At 42.5% G+C, this 21990-nt stretch overlaps 2 protein-coding genes and 1 long non-coding RNA gene across 6 annotated transcripts; 2 read left to right on the top strand and 1 right to left on the bottom strand.

Annotated features, from left to right (window-relative positions):
• The first annotated feature begins 1087 nt into the window (after nt 1-1087).
• Nucleotides 1088-4232, top strand: SAP18 (Sin3A associated protein 18). The gene is made up of 4 exons (XM_069013689.1): nt 1088-1199; nt 1409-1518; nt 2967-3089; nt 3758-4232. The coding sequence occupies exons 1-4, from the start codon at nt 1128-1130 to the stop codon at nt 3912-3914; spliced, it is 462 nt and encodes a 153-aa protein (XP_068869790.1). The 5' UTR covers nt 1088-1127; the 3' UTR covers nt 3915-4232.
• A 6129-nt stretch (nt 4233-10361) lies between these two features.
• Nucleotides 10362-21567, bottom strand: SKA3 (spindle and kinetochore associated complex subunit 3). 4 transcript variants are annotated; one of them, XM_069013595.1, is made up of 9 exons: nt 21175-21567; nt 19511-19575; nt 18392-18557; nt 16064-16487; nt 14297-14397; nt 13383-13570; nt 12966-13181; nt 12709-12827; nt 10362-11860 (listed from the first exon to the last, which is right to left on the bottom strand). In XM_069013595.1, exons 1-9 carry the CDS (start codon nt 21275-21277, stop codon nt 11827-11829), a joined length of 1416 nt encoding a protein of 471 aa, XP_068869696.1. In that variant the 5' UTR covers nt 21278-21567; the 3' UTR covers nt 10362-11826. The 4 variants fall into 4 exon arrangements, with proteins under 4 accessions (XP_068869696.1, XP_068869721.1, XP_068869700.1 ...); XM_069013620.1 differs by having other exon boundaries at nt 12966-13178; XM_069013599.1 differs by having other exon boundaries at nt 13383-13567.
• On the top strand, nt 13501-21012 carry LOC138109731 (uncharacterized). Its single transcript, XR_011150688.1, has 3 exons — nt 13501-13579; nt 18524-18646; nt 20600-21012. It is a non-coding gene; the product is annotated as an uncharacterized lncRNA (long non-coding RNA).
• Nucleotides 21568-21990: the final 423 nt, after the last annotated feature.

Here is a 21990-nt window from a genome sequence, read left to right as displayed (position 1 = left end):
ACTCTGAGACACAGCTCCAGTGGCACACATGCTGATCTCTGCTGCAAGCACCAACAGAGAATTGTGTGAGCAGTGCAGGCACACCACAATAATATAGCATTGAATACGGCTTAGCGGGGTGGTTAAGGGATGGGAGAATGTGTGGCATGAGGACAGGCTGGGAGAGCCGGGGCTGTTCAGAGAGATGGCTCACTGTGTGGGAATACTTGGCAGGCAGGAGCACACTGACAGCCAGGCTTTTCGGCGATGCCCAGCCACAGCACCAGAGGTAAAGGGCACAAACTGACAAAAGAAATTACCTTTTTTTTTGTTTGTTTTTCTTTGTTTTAACTGCAAAGACGACTGAGCACTGGAGCAGGTTGCCCAGAGATCTCCATCCTTGGGTATATTTAGAATGGACACAGACCTAACCCTGGGCAACCAGCCCTTGCTGATCCTGCTTTGAGCAGGGGTTTGGACTCGGCAGCCTCCTCTAGAGCTCCCTTCCAGCCTCAGCGAATCTCTGAGTCCCTGACATATGATTATTTTGCACCTGCAAGCACATATGCTTCTGAATAATTTTACAGAGAAACTTAATTTTGTTTTACTCTCAAAATGAGAAATAAATTCAGAGGAAATAATCCAAGTGTAAATTCTGCGAAAACAACTGAACCCCTCTCCCCACACTGCTCTGAGTAACAAGCAACTCTCGACATTTTAAAAAAGCTATCACATCACAAACCCACGGTTTTTTTACTCTTTCATAGATAGTATATATTCCCACTTATTTTGTGAGACACAACCAGAGACTCAAATTTAACCTAATGAAAGATTCCACTGGTAGAATAAGACCCCAAGACCGTAAATGGGAAGCGTATGCATTTGATCTTTCCCTGAATGTAATATTAAGGGAAATTATATTCTAAATAGATTTCCCGCTAATTCACTTCACCCTGCTGCTACTTAGAGCGGCGGATGGCACAGCTCCCCCACATTAAACCCCTACATTAAACCCGGCTCTACCCGCGGCTCCCCGTGGGAAGGGCGGTGCCTCAGGCCCGGGGGAGGAGCCCCGCCGGGGCCGCCCCCGCGCCTGCTCTCGCGAGATGGGCGGCGCGCGGCGGGACATCCGGGAGCGGCGCGGCAAGATGGCGGTGGAGTCGCGGGTGACGCAGGAGGAGATCAAGAAGGAGCCGGAGAAGCCGATCGACCGTGAGAAGGTGTCCGGAGTGCTGGGTGGTCGTGCCGCGCCGCTTCGCCGGCCGCTCCAGGGCGGAGCGGGGGTGGGGGGAGTGTTGAGCGTCTGGTGACGACGTGAGGCCTCAGGCCGCGGGTGGGGGGGGGCGTGGCGAACGGCCCCTCGTCCTAGTCCCCACCCCTGCCGCTCCTCGCCCCCATCCTCACCCCCATCCTCGTTCTCACCCCGCAGACGTGCCCGCTGCTGCTTCGCGTCTTCACCACCAACAATGGGCGGCACCACCGCATGGACGAGTTCTCCCGCGGCAACGTGCCCTCCAGCGAGCTGCAGATCTACACCTGGTGAGTGGCACCTCCTCTGCGCCTGCCTATGGCACCGGGCGAGCGGGGCCTCGCCTGGGTCCCAGGTGCCGGAGGGAGTTGTGCAGGCTCCGGGCGGAGCAGGAAACGCGGGGGAGTTTTCGCCGCCGCTGGAGTGGAGCGGTTCTGGCTGTGCCCTGGCAGCTGAGAGGGGGCATGTCTGGGAGCACAGCTTTGCGCAGCAGTGAGCGCTCAGCCACTGAGACTTAGTGCGGCTGAATTGCCCAGTTACTGCTGCATGTAATCGGTGGCTTGTGCTGTGCCGATGGATATCACAACGCATCTACTCAACGCAGACGTTCTCCTTTAATGTGTATATTTTGTTCTAACAGCCCCGTTTATCCAATAGAAGTAGTTGTCCCAGAAGGCTTGAACTGTAGTGTGAATGGTTTGTTGGTTTAACTTAGACCCTTCTGAGAGTGGAGTAATGAGGTTTTTTTTTGCATTGTCAGGTAGCAGTGCTTTAACAGAGAGCTGCTTTATATCACTGTCAAATTTATTTTGGAGAACTGCCTTAGTCTCCGTTGCAAACATGTTAGATATTGTTTGTAGTATATTGAAGAATGCCTTTGAAAAGTACTTATGCTACTTTTTAAACCTGCCTTTGCCTTCATGATATTTGCCAGAGTTGTAACTCGTATGTTGTGTAGTTGAATAAATCCATTTTTGTGGCTACCAAAGCATGCAGTTCTAATTTACTTCTAAGTGGGATTTATGGACTCTGTCCAGGCTGTTGGTGGTGTCTGAGTTGTTTGCTGCCTGCAGAAGTCAGAATGGGCATTGTCTGTCAACACACTGCTCCTTGGTTGCCAGAAGCTCGGAGTGAGTGCATAGTCTCTATAATCAGAGACGCTTTCGTTGCCATGATTGAGTACTTTTGTTCTTGAAATTCTAGACATGAGCTGTAGCCCTGCTCTGGTTGAAGGCTGGATAAAGGAGCGCTGCCTGCTAGGGCACAAACGGAAAACTATTTTTTTTTCTGCTTTTCTTACATTTCCACTAATAGTTATTATTAGAGCAGTTATCTCTAATACAGATGTCAGCTTAGGTGAGGAAACTCTTACACTGTGCCTTGTATAAATGCATTAATGCATTTAAAAAAATAGGCTCCTGCTGTTTAAATGGTAACTCTTCAGAGAGATGTGGAAATGCAGGTGTTGAAATGTGCATAGAGGTGAAGAGATTGGTCTTGAGTACGGCAGTGAATCAGACACAGTTGCACTAGAGCATGTTGGCTCCAGTGTGCAGTAAGCGGTGAATTCTCCCAGGTGTTACAGTCGATAACTGTGGTCACAGGGTATGCCAAGGCAAAGAAACATATGGTTAAATTGTAGCAATATATTGATTCTATAGTAAAAGTTTTGGGAAGCTTTTATTACTGTTCCTTTGAGAGTGTGAAGCACTTTGGTTTGTTTGTTTGTTTAATCTAGGATGGATGCAACTCTGAAAGAGCTGACCAGCTTAGTGAAAGAAGTTTACCCAGAAGCACGGAAGAAGGGCACACATTTCAACTTTGCAATTGTTTTTACAGATCTCAAGAGGCCTGGCTATAGGTAAATGAAATTTCTTCTCTGAGTTAATAGAATACTTTGGGCATCAGAGCATTAGATTATTCTTCATTAACACTGATTTTAAAGTTCAGAACCCACATACCAAATTTCTGAAGTTCTGAATGATGACTGCTACAAACGCTAAATTGTGCTTGATGACCATCCCTGTTAATGTGTTCCCAAAACAATGAACCTGTGCACTTGAAGGCTTTGGTTGCTGTATTGGCAACTGGAGCATGGCCCTCCAACTTGAGATAATGCTTTCTTCCTGGTAGGTCTTGCACCTGAGTTACAGCAGTGATCTTGTTGCAGGTGTCTCTCTTCCGAAATGGCATGAGCTAATCTTTGTCAGCATCCAGTGGATGTACCCTTCTCTGGAATCTGGCGGGGTCTTGTGCTTTGTCTGTATGGGAGGGGGTAAGGGGTTCTTGCTAGTATTTTAACATAATAGGGTAGAGGGCTCCACTGCCCTGTCAGAAAGAGTTTGGTGTAGCTTTTCTTGGTGCACCCAGGAGTGCAGAGAAAAACTGAGTGTTTTGAGTACACAGCCACGTGTGTGCAGTGCAGGGAATGGCATGGGGAAGGGGTTGTGAGCTGGTGCAGTTCCTGTTTTGGACACCTGGAAAAATTGGCCATTGATAACTAACTTGCCTTTCCTCTGCTACTCACAGGGTGAAGGAGATCGGCAGCACCATGTCAGGCAGGAAGGGCACAGATGATTCCATGACACTGCAGTCTCAGAAATTCCAGATAGGAGACTACTTGGATATAGCAATTACTCCTCCAAATCGTGCACCACCCCCATCAAGCCGCATGAGACCTTACTAAACTCTTGCTTCTTTGTATGATTACATATTCTGTTTACTCCTACTTGCTGTTCTAAAGCAGGCTTATTTTTTTGCTTTTGTTGCTAAGCACCTGAAGACAAAGCTGAACATTGTAGAAGAAAGTTAACTCTTAAACCTTAACTTTTAGTTTGTTTAGAAGAAACCCCTTTAGCAGCACCATCATCCTATCCCTGATTGTTATAGTTTGAATAGTAAGTTAGTCTGTCCAGTGTTTAAAAGACTTCCATGAAATATGACCAGGAGGATTACAGGTGTTCTGTAGTTTTGTCTTGTTTGGAATAAAAGTTGATGTTATTAATCTTTTGATCGTTTGTGGTGTATCAATGCTCGAGGCTGCTCTGTGTTAGAAGTTACTAATGAAGCTGGGGGGTGTTGAAGCAGTCAGCTTCTAGAATCGGAAAATGGAGGATGGGGTAGCTCAGGGATCTCAGTTGTCCATGGGGCAACTGGAAAACTGGTGTGTGTGGTGTTGCTTGGTACCTGAAGGAGCAGGAGGAGGAAGGGGTGACCCATTTCTCAGCAAAGTGGTGCAGTGTGGGACTTAGCTTGCTGCTTGCCAGCTCCCTCTGTCACTGCAGGGGGAGATGCTCAGATATGCAGTGCCTCTGGTCTTCCAGCAGGGTCCAGCTGTCCTCTGTCCTTGGCTGAGAACATCCAGCTGGTCCGGGCAGGACCATGTGCTTGGTTTCTGCACCTTGAGCCCCTGTGTGCTCAGGGCAAGGCAAGAGCAGGAGTAGAAGCAGTAACTGCTCATTAGAACTTCCACCTTCCTCACCTAAGGCCTGAGCAGAGGCTTGGACAGAAGTAAATGTTCCTGTCTGCTGAGGACAAGGTGTGCTTTGCTTCATGAGCTGTGATCTATTTTGGGCTTTTTTCCTCGCAGGAGTCCCTTGGCTCAGTATAGCCTGAGGGATTTTAGGTTCAGTTCAGCCCATGGCTTAACCCTCTTCTATCCCCCTTCTCTGGGTTCTGAGTTAGGGAGTTGCAATTTCAGCCTTCATGAATGTCTCTCATTTGCAATCACCTACATCTGAGTCACTTCTCCCCTAAGACTGAAAAGTTCTCCCCACCTTTTTTTTAAAGAGAGCTCAAGAAAAGACACTTATAAGTGCTGCTTGTAAAGGACTGAGCCTGAAAGTGGCAGTGGAGCTGATTTATTGCCAGAATTGGCATGGGTGGGATGTTTTTCTGTGGCACAGTCACCTCTGATCTGAGGCAATGGTGCTCCAAATACTGCTGCTGTGAGGAATCCATGTGTCAGAACAGCTCAGGGACTTGTGTTACATGGGGCAGGCTTGCTCAGGTTGGGGACGCTTGACAGACCTGGACAGACAGAAAAGCAAAGACCACTGCTAAGTGGTCTCTCACTGATTGCCCCAGGGCATCATCTGTCATGCAAAATGAGGGCCATAACCAGCACCTAATTACAGAATTGCACAGCTCCCACCAAAGGGAAGGACAAACCTGCCATTAGAGGTACACAGGAATATGGGCATTTCCTCAGTTTTGTGTGCTGGTTTTTGCTTTAATTGCATTTAAGGATAATTCTTAAATGTAGTCACTATATAAGGCAACAGCAGCAACTGAGCCTGTGTCTGTGACTCAGCTGCTCTGGGAGGTGACTTGACTTTGCTGCTGGAATGGGAGACATGGCCAGGGAATGCTGGTGTCTGCCCAGCTGGCAGAGAAAAACAACAGCTACTGGCTTTATATGTGGTGGCCAACATGAAGCAAAATCGCCAGGAAATGAACGTGCAGAACTGCCTTCAGTAGCAAATAGTTCATTCAGCTTGTTTGGTTGAGGAGTTTACCTTTCCTTGACTGCCATGAATGTATAAACCTCAGCTGATCTCTTCCCCAGCTGTTTCAGGATAAACATCTCTGGTCCTCAAATCACACAGAAAGGTAATGCAGAAGTGCAGAGCCTCTTATTATGGGAAAAGATACTTGAGAGATTAGTGTAGTTCAGGTTGGGGGTTTCCTACATCAACAATCCACCTGGCAATCCAAGCTGATGGCAGCAGCTGTGAAAGCAGACAGCACCAGGGTGCAACCATCTAGACGTGGCAAGAGGTGAAAGGGAAGTGAAAGCTGTCACCAGCTCAGCTCATAGTGCACAGGAGGGAATTCAGTCACAGTGACCTGGTTGTGTTTGACTCCGAAAGCTACTATGAAAGTTGAGGAGGGATGTCAGTCCCTAAAAAGAGCAAAATATGTAGAGCACTGTGGTTTGGGGAAATTAAAACATGGTCACCAACAGTGAGCAATCCCATATGCTCAGGAAGGGATGTAGACAACACTGTATCCAGATTTGTCAATCCACAGGATTTGCGTTGTATGCAGCAATTTGATGAGGAATTTTTGTCCCTCATCAATGCAGCTGGATGAGGTATTTTTCTTTTTTGGATGTTTAAAGGCCTAAGAGATACAACTCTGATACATGTCTACCCTGTAAATAGCAATCACTCCTCCAAAGCTTTTTACCTCCCAGCTGAGTAAGGCAAAGAACTAGGATGACAGCTCTCCAGAAAAGGTTTCCCGACTTTGACATTTCTCTGAGGTAACCCCCCCTGCCCAGCAGCCCAGCCAGCTCTTGCCTCCTGCCCATGCCCTGCCAGGGATACCACACCTACACCCCCACCTCCCTTGCAAGTGTCTCTCCAGGCCTCCCCTTGTCCCTGTCCTTTCTCAGAGGGCCTTTTTTTCTCTGCCTCCAACCAGTGACAAACATCCAGATCATTCCCGCAGGTCTCCAGCCTGTGTTCCCTGGCTTCTGGCTGCAGCAGCAAGCCTGGTGAGCTGGGCTCTCTGGCGGGTCAGAAGCATTCCACTTCCTGCCTGTGGGGTGCAGCACCATCAAACAGACCCAGCTACAGAACCGAGATAACTTCCCCTAATTTCCTTTTTGCCCTACTGGAGGCTGCCCTGATCCCATAGATGGGGCTTGCTCTTTCTGTGTCCCTTCTGGTGTGTGTTTCCTGCCTGTCTAGGTTTGGCTTGTCATGAAGGACTCTGCTGTGCTTCCCCAAGCAAACTTGACTCTTAGTTTCAATTTAGTCCCCTCATTTTATGCACCTAAGACAATGGTTTTTTTCAATCTAATAAACAGAAAAGAAGGTATATAAAAAATGCTATTTTTTTCCTCACCAAGAACCCCCCCACCGTTACCTTGTTACACCTTACATAAATATTGCTGCCAGTGTTGATCATTAGCCAGGCTTTCAGTTAACAGGGGGAGGAAAAATGATTCTTTTCCACATGCTCAGGCCTTAATTAAGTTTTCACAGTCACCTTCTGATTTCATTACCCCTCCAGTACAGGTACATATGTGTGTGTAGACACATGTACATATGTCCAGGAACAGAGACTACAGCATCAGAAGAGCAGCCAGCTCCTTTGCTGCAGTGGCAGCACAAGCCTGATATAAATTCTGCAACATCTTTGGGAACGGTCCTGGTGTGGGAGTTAATTCCCTCCGTAGTTTAAGGAGTGAGGACAACTCACTCATACACTTCCTCAATAACCTGGGCACTACTAGACACAGTCCTCCCTCCATGGTTGCTGTCTGACTGGAGCAGTTGTGGACACTCAAATTCTACTTTACAGCTCTGGTCAAAAGCAGAAACAGCTGCAATGCAGCAGGAAAATATTAAGCATTATCAGCAAGTTCTCACTTTTGTAATGGAAAGCATGGAAAAATGAGGAGGTCTCTGAAATCCTATTGTGTCAGAGTAAGTGAATGATGACAGCTATGGTGGTGTTCAAAGATCAGCACTGTAAGTAAAGCAACAGCTAAGGTTCAACCTGCCAAAACCAAAGCAAATCAATTATCTGCTGTTGTTGTCTCAGCTCTCGTGCCTGGACTTGTGTGTGACGTGGGTTAAAAAAAAAGAGTATTTCCCACAAATGCACATCTGTGCTACTTTTTTTTTTAAACTCTTCAACTTGAGTTAGGCAAGACAAGTTCAAAGAAATTAATGGATCTGGTCAGCTCGCTACTATGATGTCAATTGCCTCTTTGTAAAAGTAGGTATTGGTGCAAAAACAGCATAAGGTTTTACATTTAAGCTGATATAGGCAACATCAGCCAATGTCTTCCTGTTAGAGAGTTGTACTCCTCTGGAATAACACACACATGATTCCACAGTGTGGCCACTGGATATCTTCTTTGCTCCATATAAATGCCACAATATCTGTATTATTGTCCTGTGGGGAAACAACAAGGTGCTCCCAAAACAGAAGGCAGATCCAACACCAGCTACAGCTGTTGATGGAGCACGTGCAACCACTGTGAGTGCTGGAACATTTGAATAGTGACAAGTGAGAACAAAGCAAATACGACATTTTACAGGAAATTTAAAGCATCCATGGTGCTTTAAAAAAACAAGGAAGCCTGGACTCCCAATTATTGCTCCAGTGGTTAATAAAAACATCAATAAAAGCACAGTGGGAGGCACTAGAAGTAATGCTTGTCAATTATCCCTTTGACAACCATCTGGGAAGTTTCATTTCACTGAGAGATCTGTAATTGTGTTCAACCTTAGGCAAAGTATTTCCCAGATAAGAGAGCACTGACCACCTTATTAAGGGACTTCTTGGGCAGAACAATTGAGATGCTCCTTTGACAATAAATGGCATTAGGGAGAGAAGCTTCTGTTAGCTGACAAATTTTATATATTTAAAAAAAAAAAAAGAGAAAATATTAAGAACCACAGCAAATGCAGGAAAAGTAAAGACTATGCTTTTTTGGTTACTTTTCAGATGTTCTTAAATACTAAAGAGCAATTTTGCGCTGGGTTCAATCTTTTCTGAGAGCAGGCACTGCTAGGAGATGTGATCCTGTTCTTGCCCTTCCCTTACATCTGATCCAGCACTCACACGGGCAAAAGCTGAGCTTGAGATTACTGTTGGGAAGGACAAACTAGAAGAGAAAACAAAAATAATTAGCCTTTCAGTGTCTTGGGAAGTGAAGAAATCGATTGTGAAACTGTACAATCCCTAGATTCTGTGCAGGGGAATTGGTGAAACAGCCTCTAGTGGAAGCAGCCCCCCTGCCCAGTTAAACTAAATAAAGCACAACACAGAACCATATTCTGGCAATTTTGCTTGTTTTCAGGTGATGACTGTCTCTTGCAGAAGCAATGTGTTTGCTACTTATTTAGCTGTTTATCCAAACTGCACTTCCTGACAGGCCAATGCTGTTGAAGAAATTCACCCCACAACCAACCAACATGTAAAATTTAAGTACTTTTTCATCATTCCCACTTTGACATGTTACTAACTTTAGAGTGCAGCAGGATGAGCCTTTCTCCAGCAGCAACACTGGCTTAAGAGGAGTTTTACTCTCCTCCAGCCCCATAGCTACATCCTTGGTTATTCCAGTATATCAGATGGCCACACAGCCACCTGTCCCACCCCCCATGCAGCAGATTGCACAGGATTGCATCCAGGTGGGTTTTGATTATCTCCAGAGAAGGAGACTCCACTGCCTCTCTGGGCAGCCTGTTCCAGTGCTTATACTTTCACTTCTGACACTTCCTCACTCCCAATACTCAAACTATTGTTTAGGACATCCTGAAACCTAAAAAAATTTCAAAGCTGAAGCACAGCAAACTAAAACCAGTTTTTGTTTTGCTGCTGTGATTATATCTACCTCAGAGCAATGCTTTGCCTATAGAAAAGAATACAAATATAAACAACAATATTATGTGCGTTAGGGTAATATTGCAGGCAAGAAAAGCAAAACCGATGCGTACAACTTCATTTCTTGATTCCAAAAGGTCTCATCCCTGTATCATGGCATAATAGCTTGAGTAGACCAGAAGATTTTAATGTTTCAATTGTCATATTGAAGATAATTTGTATCTCAAAATATTAATTGAATCCCTTTCATATTAGTTAATGATATGTAGCACAAAATATTAATAGGCAAGCAAAATGATGCGAGTGCCTTGCAGTGAGAACCCCAGCACTGCAAGGTACAACTCCACAGTTCCCTAATGCAGGAAAGTACAGTGGAGTGCTGAGGTGATCCCAAGTTTAGGGAAAAGACTTCCCAAAGCTCTTTTATGAATTTTGTTAGTTGAAGGCAAGGGGAATACAGCAAGGTCTGGGACAGAAGTGCTGCTCGTTCCATTTCATATTAAAAGGAGATCAGGCTTGCTTCTGGGCAAGAAAGTAGTCATAAAGTGCTGTGGAGGGAAAATGCAGGCTGTGAAATCCCTCCTGTTTAGCGCTGGTAAATCTGTCGGGTTGAAACACTCTTGCTCTGCAGCAAGAGTACTTTGTACCTTTCCAAGGCCATGAAATTTCAGAACCAGCATTCACTCCACCAGGCTTTAATCTATGAAAAAGCTGGAAGTGGGTGTGGCCTTCACTCTCTGAAGAGGATGGGTAGAACAAATAAATGTTCTTATAGCAGACAACAAGCATTTGAGACAGATTTATTTAGTATCCAAAAGTGTTAATTAACCTCACAGACTGACACATTAATACATACATTTCTTTTAAACAGAAACTAGCTTTTTCTATGACAGCGTGCTCAGGTCAGAACTAGCAGAAAATCACCTTCTCCAATTAATTTGATGTACACTTATCCTGGAAAACTACTGTAATAGCAGGAAAAAGGCACCTTTACTTGTTAAATTTTAATCAGGACAAGTCTGTCTAAGCAACTGAAGAAATACTTGTAGGCATCTCTAGATGTTTGCATATTCTGAAGACTTAAAAAATGTGGAGCTGAGAGTTCAGAAAAACATCCCCTTATCCCCATCTCCTGGGACAGTCTCTCCCTTCTCATGCGTTGCATGTTTGCCCTCATATAAACGATAGAATTTCAGTCAACAACTGGAAGACAAATGATAAGAGCAGACCTGGAGTCAGAGGAATAGCTGACACTGCAAACAGCAAACTGGCTCCAAACAAGGATATGTAGCTGGGTTTTCTAGTGGAAAACAGTAAAAGTGGTAGTAGAACAAAGTCCTAATTACTATGACTACCAAAGAGTGCCAAACAGCTCTGAGAACTTAAGCTTGGTCAGCTACTGCAGGGTTAGATGTGCACATTTAGAAGTGACACCAGCACTGAAGAGAATACACGTGGCAGCAGCAGGAGCAGAAGCAGTCACCTACACGCCTGCCAGCAAATTCTTCCAGCAGTTGAAGATACACATAACCAATATCAACTTCACATTTTCAAATAATTTAACAGTCCAGCCAGACTACAAAGAAACCAGATGCATAGCACCTGATACTATGTTGATGTATATTAAGAAAGAAGCTGCATGGGAAACGCTTGTCTGCCAGAGAGGTAACAGCCAGTCTGATGCAGGAATGTGTCAGATACATCTTGGCACTGCAGAAATCACTAAAAGCACCAAAGTGCTTTAAACAGCAAAGCAGGAGTTACTCTTCCAATACAAAAAAAATTACTTGTTTCTGTTGATGATATCAAAGACTGTTGAAGTATTCCACTTCAGCCTCAGCCCTGAAACGGTGTAGGAGTCACCAGAAGGGCCAGAGATACCCACTTTTTTAAGCACTATACTGGACTTTCTTTCTATTACAACCTAACTGCACTCTCTACAGCCTACTGCAAATGCAATCCTACACAACCAACACCTGAACGTGAATCTCCATTCCTCTTTGAAGTGTAATATATTTAAAACCCCTCAATATATTTTGGCAATAATGTCAATAGAAAATTAAGCACAAGCTGTTAGTTCAAACAAGTTTATCCACATCATGGATAAAGAATTTTTCTCCATTAAAAAAGCTTTTTCTTGGTATGGCTCTTTCTTACCACCAGTATTTCCTTTTGCTTTTTGAACTTGTTATGATTTGGTGACAAGATCCATGAATGTGAAACAGTTTCAACATGGTCTTCAGTTAATTTCAGATGTTTGGCCTGAAAACTCCACGATATCCTCTGAAAATATACCCAGATGTGTTTGTGAGCTTATTTGAATCGTATTTTGAATAAGCAGAAGACAAAAATATTGAAAACTTGTCTTTTTCATCTTGACAACAAAAAATGAAGGATCAGCTAAAGTGAGATTACTCAAATGGATTCCAACTCCTAAGTATAGTAAGATACCAACTTTTATCAGTCTCACTCTGGGTTTTGTTCCTTACATGTTCCTTGTACCTCCTATTTAAATAATCTGTACAGACTCTAACAGATAATCAACTAGCATAATATATATATTACATTGAATCAGGAATATCTACACTTTGATAAAGTTGTCATAAAAACTTCTTTATATTCAAATTGATGGTGTTCTTTATAAAACTATTATTCACTTGTTCTAAGATTACTCATACTTATTGTAGGTTTTCAGTTCAAAGAATTTTGTCTTTGTCAAAACAACTGTGAAAACAGTTCTCAGATACTTTTCACCAGATTCTTTTGGTTTATTGCCTAAATTTACTCAGAAAGCATTCACTGGTGCTTTGATTGCCACAAAGCAAAGTATGCCTACAGATAAACCCTGCCTACAGTAAAACTCTGCCTTACTTTTCATTGGTGGTTTTGTTGGTTTTTTTGTTTGTTTGCTTTAAATTTGGGAGGATCCAAACACACCATCAACTATAATATCTGTTCTTTAAAAACAGGTAGTTTTTACCATGCCAAAATCCAGTTACTTAGTCACAGAAGCAAGAGCTGTTTTGGTAGTTGAGGAGCAAGCAACTGCATGAATTTCTCAGTGCATTAAAGCCTCTTTGTACCTCCTACAAATAAAATTACTTAACCAAATTTGTAAAATGTAATCATACCTGTTCTCTTTGTTGCAGTAATCACTGGAATCACTTTCATATCTTGTAGTATTTCCTGCCTTGGTCTCTATTTCCTTGGCTTTAGAAGAGTCTGCCTTATGATTATATTGGGAAAGAATCTATAGGAAACATTAAACAGGAATAAAAATAATTACCTAAGAACTCAAAACAAATGGATTACAGATAGAACTAGGCCCTTTTAATTTTAGTATTTTGATATTAAAAATAGTTAGGGGAAAAAAGGCATATTAGCTGACCTTTAGAACATCATCTGGTATCCTTGTTATTTCTGGAGGTGGAGGAGTATTGAGTAACTGGTCATAGTGTTTCAGTTTGGGAGGGGAAGAGTCCCCAAAATGTTTAAGATTCTCATCAGAGCGCCCAGCAAAAGGAATTTTATCTTCTTTGTATTGTGTATCTTTTGCATCCTTCTTTGTCATTGACTCAATCTTCCCCCCTGGCTTTACTTGCTGCTGCAAAAGTAGTATTAAATGCCTTCAGTTAATTTACTTATGTTAGGTAAAATATTTAGTAAATGTTCTTACAGAATTATGATTAGAAAAAACTTTTACAGCGACATAAGAAAAAAACTATTGGAAAAGAATACCAAACTGAGATTTAAAAATCTGCTTATGGCAAAGTATGTGAAAATGTATATAATTGCTATTTACTACCTTAGCTTCTGCTTTTAGCCATCTTGTTTGAAAATCTGGACACTGTGGTGTTGCTGCATGACTGGGAAGAGGCTGTTCCTTTGTCTCTGGCGACTTTGATGATACTGTACTATTTGTTTTGGAAGAGACCTTCACATCAGGAGTACAGAACACAAATACCATAGGAGAAGCCATCCAGTCAGCTGCTGCTATCAAGGGTGAGCGAAATAAAATTAAAAATATATATGTACACACACATACATAACTACTAGCAGTTCCAGTCTCATTTTCTAAAACATGTTTATCATTTGAGTTGATATTTTGTTTGATCCATCCAAATTACAGTATTCCTTAAAAGCAGCAAATGCAGAAACAAGTAGTCATTCTAGTCCCACTACTGAATATAACAGAAGAAGCCCAGCTTAAATCAACATTGCTTTCCCTTCTCATTTACCCAATCATCACTATGTTTGTCCCAAGATTTTTATGGATTTTTAAAATGACGTATTTCTCCTCTCAAAGAAGTTTTAGCATCACTCTTAAAAGTCTTAAATTACTGTCTTGCTAGCATCTTTCTTTCCTGTCTTTAAACAGATCCAATGGGTATTCTCAGAAAAAAAAAGACTTAGTTGGCAAAACAGTACTTTTATTTCAAATAAGGGTAAGCTGCAGTTACAAAATGATTAATTCTGCTGCATAATTCCCCTTGGATATGAGTACAAGAATGAGGAAAGATTTATACCTTATAAAGTGAGGAACTTTCCCATAGAAGCCATCAACATTTTTTAGACATTAGTACTCATACAATGACTTGCCCTGAATTAACTATATTTAACCAGAAATACAATTGAAGTTTACCCTGTGTTTACAATGCATTTACACATGCATTCTGTAAAAATGCATATGTATATTTATTTCACATATTTTTAACTTACCATTCTCAGCTCTCATACTTGATTTTGATGCAGGAGTAACCATGATTTCCTTGACTGTCATTTCTGGCAAATTCCCTCCATTATCATCTCCTTTAGCCAATCTGAAAACCAAATCCCCAATTAGCTCTCAAGTATTATGAAGAGGTCACAATTAAAGGAATTTTGTCAACCTGATCACTTTTCTAGTATTCATTAATGAATATGCAAGTAAAAAAATAGTTTTCTCAAATATGAATTTTTTATAGATTTATTATCTGTGATTCTTCTGCAGTTTGTAGTATGCAAATGTTCAGTCCAGCCACAAATGACCAAATACATTGAGATTTCAACCTAATGCATTAAGAAAAAACCAAACCCAAACCAACCAAAAAGATGTCCATGGTAGGATGCCCCAGATGATCAATTTTGTGTTGGGGGTTTTATTTTGGACTGCCTGTTGCCTAAGCAATTCTATAGAACAAGAGGAAATCTTTTCTGCTTTTAAACTAATGAGGGTCTTGTGAACACTGAAAGATTTTTAATTGAATTTTTAAGTTTAAATAAGATCATTTATCTTAATCAAATACAATAGAGCTTTAAAGCAATTTTAGTAATTACATAACTATTTCAAGGGAGAGATTCCAAAATTATTTTAAAAGAAAATTTAGTGATTTCAAAGTGACAAGCTATTTAATATCAATTCCATGACACTGGAAACAGAAATTTTAAAAACTATTTTTTCATATCCAATATATTCTAGTGAAAAAATGGCACATGCAATTAAGAGAGTACCAGGTAAAATGTGGAAGCTTCCCTAACCTACACACAAAACTGTCTGTTTAAAGAAAATTGTTTTAAGTGTTTAAAAAGTAATCTTAACTATGATAATCAGATTTAGATCTTCTCTACAAAATGTCTAAGCTTAAAAAAAACCCCAACAGACAGTATAGGCAGGATATGAGGCAGTATATTTTACTTAGATGAACACATCTCAGACTTTGGGTTAAATAAAAAAGTAACTTTTCAAGTCAGTTTTGTCTTTGAAGTCTTAGAGACAGTTGAAACCCAATGATTTTTAGTTTTTACAATGAGTAGAACCCATAGAATTTTTTAAGTGGTTTTCATGCATATGATCCTTGTTTTCCAAACAATTTCTCTAAATATCAAGTATTTAGGTACTGTCAGCTTTTAAAATTGAACATATTGCTAATACTAACTATAAAAACATGACCTATTAACTACGTGCATGACCTCACTGCTGCAATTATTTTTCTTTATAATTAGAACAGTGAAAATCTAGAGAAGTCTTTTCAGCTCCAGAAGACTGGAACAAAAGGAGCAAACTGTTTGTAAGGTGGTGCTTATGTTAGAAACAACACAGTGCTTCTATAAATTTACTGAATGCTTTACAAACTGTTTTCTGTTAACACTACTAAAGCTTCTGAAACCTTTACACTGGCTGTATAATATTTATGGCAGACAAACCCATGGTTAAGGAAAACAACAGATCACATCGTGTTTCTCTTTGTAAATACATTGTATATGGAAAATTCTTATGGTGCAGTCAAGGCAAAGAGCACATCAGATGTATTTCATGTCAGCATTTGGCACTGCAATGGGTATGTGAAAAGACGTGTACAGAGTTAAATAACGCAGGACCAACCAGCCAAGAGATAACAATCACCCACCTGGAGACAAAGAGAAGGGTGATAGCAGCAAGAAATTAGTACAGCAAGAAGGAAATACAGAAAATTCAGTAGACAAACAGTCTGAACTCCAGTAACTTACTTTTTGATTGTCTGAGAAGTTTTATGAATAAGTGACATCGTATAGTCTTCATTCATACACATGGTATGTTCACTAATGCCAAAGTGTTCAAGTTTTGGTGTCACACACTCATAGTCATCCATCTTTAGCTTACATTTCGGTGTTTTGGGCAAAGCACGGGGTGTTCGCAGGTTTAGTGGAGTCTCGTTCTTTGGCTTTTGTCGATGTGCACTTGTTGTGTGCTGAGCTTTCACTGCGCTCCAAGGCCTGGAGAAAGCGTATTGTGAAAGGCCAAAATCAGAAAGCTGGAGGTCATGCAGTGGGTCTTTGGGCAACAGTGGCTTCTCAGTACAAGCAGAGAGATGAGGTACATCATTTGCTTTTTCTTCATCAGATTTATTCTGGACAGACACTGCTGATTCATGGTTAACTTCTTCCTCCTCTTCTTTTTAAGAAAAGGAATGAAAAAAAAAATTATGTCAGAAGTTCCTGTTTTAAGAATTTATAAAATAAATTCGGACACTTCCCCAGTATTCAAATTTTTTTACTTGTTATTGTAAAAAATAGATTCCTTCTTTCACTTTAAAGTATTGAACCTGAAGCTACAACAGATAGCAAAAGCTTGTATCAAGCTAAACTATATTTATAAGTCACGTACTTACTGAATTTCACTCTGCTAAATATTATTCACTCTGGTAAATATTATTTCTAGTGAAAATGAAATTCAAAGATTTTTACACGAGTATTTTTCTCCCTGCATAGAGATGAAAAGGTTTTTGGGGAAAGAGCAAAGGCTGCAGGCAGTACTAGAATGCTCATTCTTCAGAAAAACAGTATTGAAGAAAGGTTATGAAGCAGCAACTAAAAACTTATGAGAGAAGATAGTTTTTTAGATGACAAGAGTCCACTGCAAAAATATGTAAATGTGTAATCTGTACATTTTTGGAGTTAGATAAACCAAACCCCCCCAAAACATTGGTGAATTTCTGCATGATGTAGTAAGTGAAAGGGTCTGGAGCACAAGTGCTGTGAGGAGCAGCTGAGGGAGCTGGGGGTGTTTAGCCTGGAGATAAGGAGGCTCAGGGGTGACCTTATCCCTCTCTGCAACTCCCTGAAAGGAGGCTGTAGCCAGGTGGGGGTTGGCCTCTTTGCTCAGGTAACAAGTGGTAGGACAAGACGACACAGTCTTAAGCTGCACCAGGGGAGATTCAGGTTGGACATTAGCAAGAATTTTTTCACAGAAAGGGTGATTAGACATTGGAATGAACTTCCCAGGGAATCACTGTCCCTGGAGGTGTTTAAGGAAAGGCTGGACACAGCATGGTCTGGTTGACTTGATGGTGTTCAGCCACAGGTTGGACTTGATTCAGAAATCTTTTCCGACTTAATTGATTCTGTGAGGTGGGTAGGGGGAGGGAGGCTATTTAAAGTAATGCACCTTCTGGTATGCACTGGTATTTTGTCTTCAGATATGCTTAGCTTAAAAATACAACTTAAAAAATAATTTAACCTTGTAACTCTGTTTGGAGACTTATTTAAAGGCAAAGAGAGTATAGGAAGAAAGGTACTATAAAAATCAGAGCCTTCTGCCCTATCTGTAAAACAGCTACAGTAGCTTAACTTGGACATCAATATGGTTCACAACCATAATTTTGTGTAAAGACTGGATAATGCTCAGGGAAGGTTAAGGCCCCATCAAAGGCTTTTTGAAGACTGATTGGACCCTTGATACCAAAAGGAGTATGTGTAGTACTGACAGCTGTAGTACTTTAACTCATTTGGCACATCTGGATTTTTCAGACAGTTGTGTGTGCATTTTCTGACTGGATTAAGGACCTCCTTCCCCCAACAATCAAGCTGCCACTGCTTGCCACATGCCACCTAATTCCTGTACATTCTTCTCTTGCCCCATTTGTGCTGTGAAACAGACATTTTAAGATTTTCTCTAGGACGATTTAAGTTAATGAAACCATCACATATGAATACAAATCAACGGAGGTGCATCTACAATAGCTCCTCATGCATGAGAAGCTGAAGCAGCATAATTCTCTGCGTTACGAAAACATGCTTGCTAGCATGTTTTCTGAATATAATTACTGAAAAAAACCCAAACCCCAACACAAACTAACCTAAAGGCATGCCAGAAGATCTAACTCCAAGTGTTTGTGTTTTGGTTTATTCTTATGGCACCAATCACAACAAAATCTTTTACCCTCTGGATATTATTATAAAGCAAATAACATGGATGTACTTGATCTCTTAATTAATAGAAATATACACATAGATAAAGAGAAACATCTTACAAAAATGATACTGTTCTTCACATACTGTATTGACAAGAAATATTACCTGTAGAGTCTTTGACATGTGGTTTGTAGCCATATTTCTGGAACAGCTCTCTTATTTTTCCAAGATCTGCTGAATTTCTTTGCATCAATATTTCACTTGCCTTCATAAAGTCACGAACTGCTTTTTTTTCAGAACAACTCCTATCAAGACTGGCACTAATATCTTCCTTTGGGGACACAGAGGGGGAGTGGAACATAAAAATACTGGTTTTCAAATCATCATAAGGTAGTTGTTTACACATGAAGCATTTTGGGAGTAAGTATTCAACTGCAATTCAGATGAAGATAAGCAGTGAATTTTTTTATAGTCTTTTCTATATTTTTATAGAAATATATATTATATATATTTATATTATATTATTTTTATAGTCTTTTCTATAGCTGAAAACCATGAAGTACATACACCTACAGAACACCAGGAATATATAGGGCATAAGTGTATAAAAACTTTTAAAGGTAACTGTAATGACAGTTCACAATATGATAACTACTTACTGGTAACCTTGAAAAAAAAAAAAAAGCTTTAACTCCAGAAAAATATGAGATTAGTTTGGACTCTTACTCTATATGTACAAAGAATTATTGCAGAGCAAAAGGTAAATCTCACATTTATATCACTCAATTATTTCTATATTGCTCATTTCTATAACCCATTTTTCCTACTTCTGTATAAGAAATAAACAATATTTTCCACAAGTTTAACTGAATGGCTGAAGGTACTGAAACTTCTGTGAAGATTGATTTTATTCTAAAGGCTGCTCATGGAAAACAAGCAAGCTTATATTTTTTGTTGGGAGCTGCTGCTCCTGAATCATTCTCCTCATATCTTGGCACAGCTACAGCTTCCTTGTAACCTTTGTTCACTGCTTACCTGAGTGACAATAGTGACTGCAAACTAATAAACATTGCTAAACATACTTTGGGTCACCCACAAGTTTTTGGGCATTACCCCAATATCCATGGCCATTATGAGGACTCAGAGGTAACTGAGTAAAAATAAGGGTTATAACTGCTGACCAACAAAGCTGAATTGTGGCTTATTGATCAAAACAGAACCATAAGTTTATGGAACATGCACATGCATGTAATTTTTCAAGAAGGAAGCGAGGTAAGATGTTACCTTCTGAGTCTTGATTTCACAGTGGAGGTCATGCAAGACTGTTGTTGGAGATTCATCTTCGTAGTCTTCGAGATTCACGTTCACATAAAAGAGTTTGGAAAGTAAAAAAAGTGTCTTAGTGTTTTAGCACATGAGTAACATTCTACACGGGAATGGAATTTCCTGTATTAGCAGATGAGGGGCTGGACATGACTCAGCCATGTGCCCTCACAGCCCAGAAAGCCAGAGGTGTCCTGGGCTGCATCCAAAGCAGCGTGAGCAGCAGGGCCAGGGAGGGGATTCTGCCCCTCTGCTCTGCTCTGGTGAGACCCCACCTGCAGTGCTGCATCCAGCTCTGGGGTCCCAGCACAGGGAGGACATGGAGCTGTTGGAGTGAGTCCAGAGGAGGGACAGCAGGATGGTTAGAGGAACAGAGCACCTCTCCTACAAGGAAAGGCTGAGAGAACTGGGATTGTTCAGCGTGGAAGAGAGGCTGCTTCAGGATGAATTAACTGTAGCCTTCAGTACCTGAAGGGAGCCTACAAGAAAGATAGAGAAGGTCTTTTTACAAAGACATGTAGTGACAGGACAAGGGGGAATGTATTCAAACTAAGAGAGAGCAGATTTAGATTAGATATTAGGAGGAAGTTCTTTGCTGTGAGAATGGTGAGGCTCTGGAACAGGTTGCTCAGAGAAGCTGTGGATGCCTCATCTCTGGAAGTGCTCAAGGCCAGGTTGGATGGGGCTCTGAGCAGCCTGGTCTAGTGGAAGGTGTCCCTGCCCATGGCAGGGGGCTGGAACCAGGTGATCTTTAAGGTCCATTCCAACTCGAACCATTCTATGTTTCTATGATATTAGAGATGTTGGATTTGTACATTAGACAGAGCGAGTCAATACAGAAAAAACCAGAGAGAACTAGTTTCTGTCGAGTACCTCGCACAGCAAAAACCTGCCCTTTGTATAGTGTGTTAAACTCCACAGAGAAACTGCCCAAGCTTCCACTTTAATGTTGCAGCTAATACTGTAGAAATGGATGTATAGAAGATATTGATAAAACGGGTTGGTCCCTGGGCTGTCAAGAATTACTAATGTTAAAATTTTATCCTCAAGGAGCTTGCATGAAATTGGAAAAAAGTGATATAGACAACAGTGAAAAACAAGTATCAGCAGAAAACCGAATTCTTCCACCGAACTTGCACGTGGGCAGATGCATTGCTCCATACACAACGCAGCAGTCATTACTTTTTTCACTGGAAACCAAGCCTAATGCAAATGGTGTAAAAGAGGGCACCTGCTACGTAACATGACATAGAAACACAATTAGAAGCCTGAGCTATCTGCCCAGAGAGAGAACATGCCCTGCAAATGTTTTCCTATATCCATCCACGAAAAGGAGAAGCAAGAACGTGATTCCCATTTCATCCCGATCATCCTGTCTTTCTCCACGACAAAAACTCAGCCACATACCCACAAAGGCGCTCAGAGAGACAACGACACGAAGAGGAGCCCAAACAATTCAGAGCCGAGCAACCCGCAGGCTCACGCCCGGGCCCACCAAAGGCACTCCCAGAGGAGCACAGGGGGACAGTGGCAGGCGGGAACGCAAATCGGGCAAGGAGCCCCGAGGGACAAGCGCGAAGCCACCAGCCCCAGGCGTGCCGCCCATGGCCGGAGGCTGCACTTACCCACGTCCTCCCGGAGCATGGCCCGCTCCAGCTGCTTCACATCCTTCTCCACCGTGAGGGCCAGGTCCCGCAGCTTGCCGAAGAAGCCCCTGGTCACGTCCATGGCTCCGAGAAGGGGAAGCGGAGCGCGGAGGTAGCGGGACCAGGGAGGCCCAGAGGGGAACGGAACGGAACGGAACGGAACGGAACGGAACGGAACGGAACGGAACGGAACGGGCCGGGCCGGGCCGGGCCGAGCCGAGCCGAGCCGAGCCGAGCCGAGCCGAGCCGGACCGGGCCGGGCCGAGTCGCGCGCGCCACTGAGGGGCTTCAAACTGCCGCCAGCGCGAGCCCCATTGGCGCTGCCGGGCTCCGCCCGCCGCCGCCTCTCGCGAGAGCCGCGCTCCCCGCCCGCCCGCCCGCTCGCCGCCATCTTGGCTTCTCCGTGGGGGTCGGAGCCGCCGCCGGAGCTTCCCGGTGAGTGAGGGCGGGAGTGGAACTGGGGCCTGGGGCAGCGGCACCCTCGCGGGTACCCGCGGCTTCGCTTCTAAATCGGGCCAGAGAGTGGGACGCCGGCGTACGGCTGCACCGTGGGAACGGGGTGGGTTAGCTTCACTTAGCGGCAGTGCTGGTTTGTGCCCTGGTAAAAGTGCTTGGGTGATTTACTTGGTCACGGCACCAAGGCTGACAGAGTTCATGAAGCGTTTGGACAGGCACATGGTGCGGCTCTTGGGGATGTACTATGCGTGGCCAGTTGGACTCGATGGTCCTTGTGGGTCCCTTCCAAGTCCGCGTATTCTGTGATTCTGTAAAGCTGATGAAATCCGGTGTAATGAG

The sequence above is a fragment of the Aphelocoma coerulescens genome, chromosome 1 (genome assembly GCF_041296385.1).
Source record: "Aphelocoma coerulescens isolate FSJ_1873_10779 chromosome 1, UR_Acoe_1.0, whole genome shotgun sequence".
NCBI lineage: Eukaryota > Metazoa > Chordata > Aves > Passeriformes > Corvidae > Aphelocoma > Aphelocoma coerulescens.
This window is presented reverse-complemented; position numbering and strand designations above follow the sequence as displayed.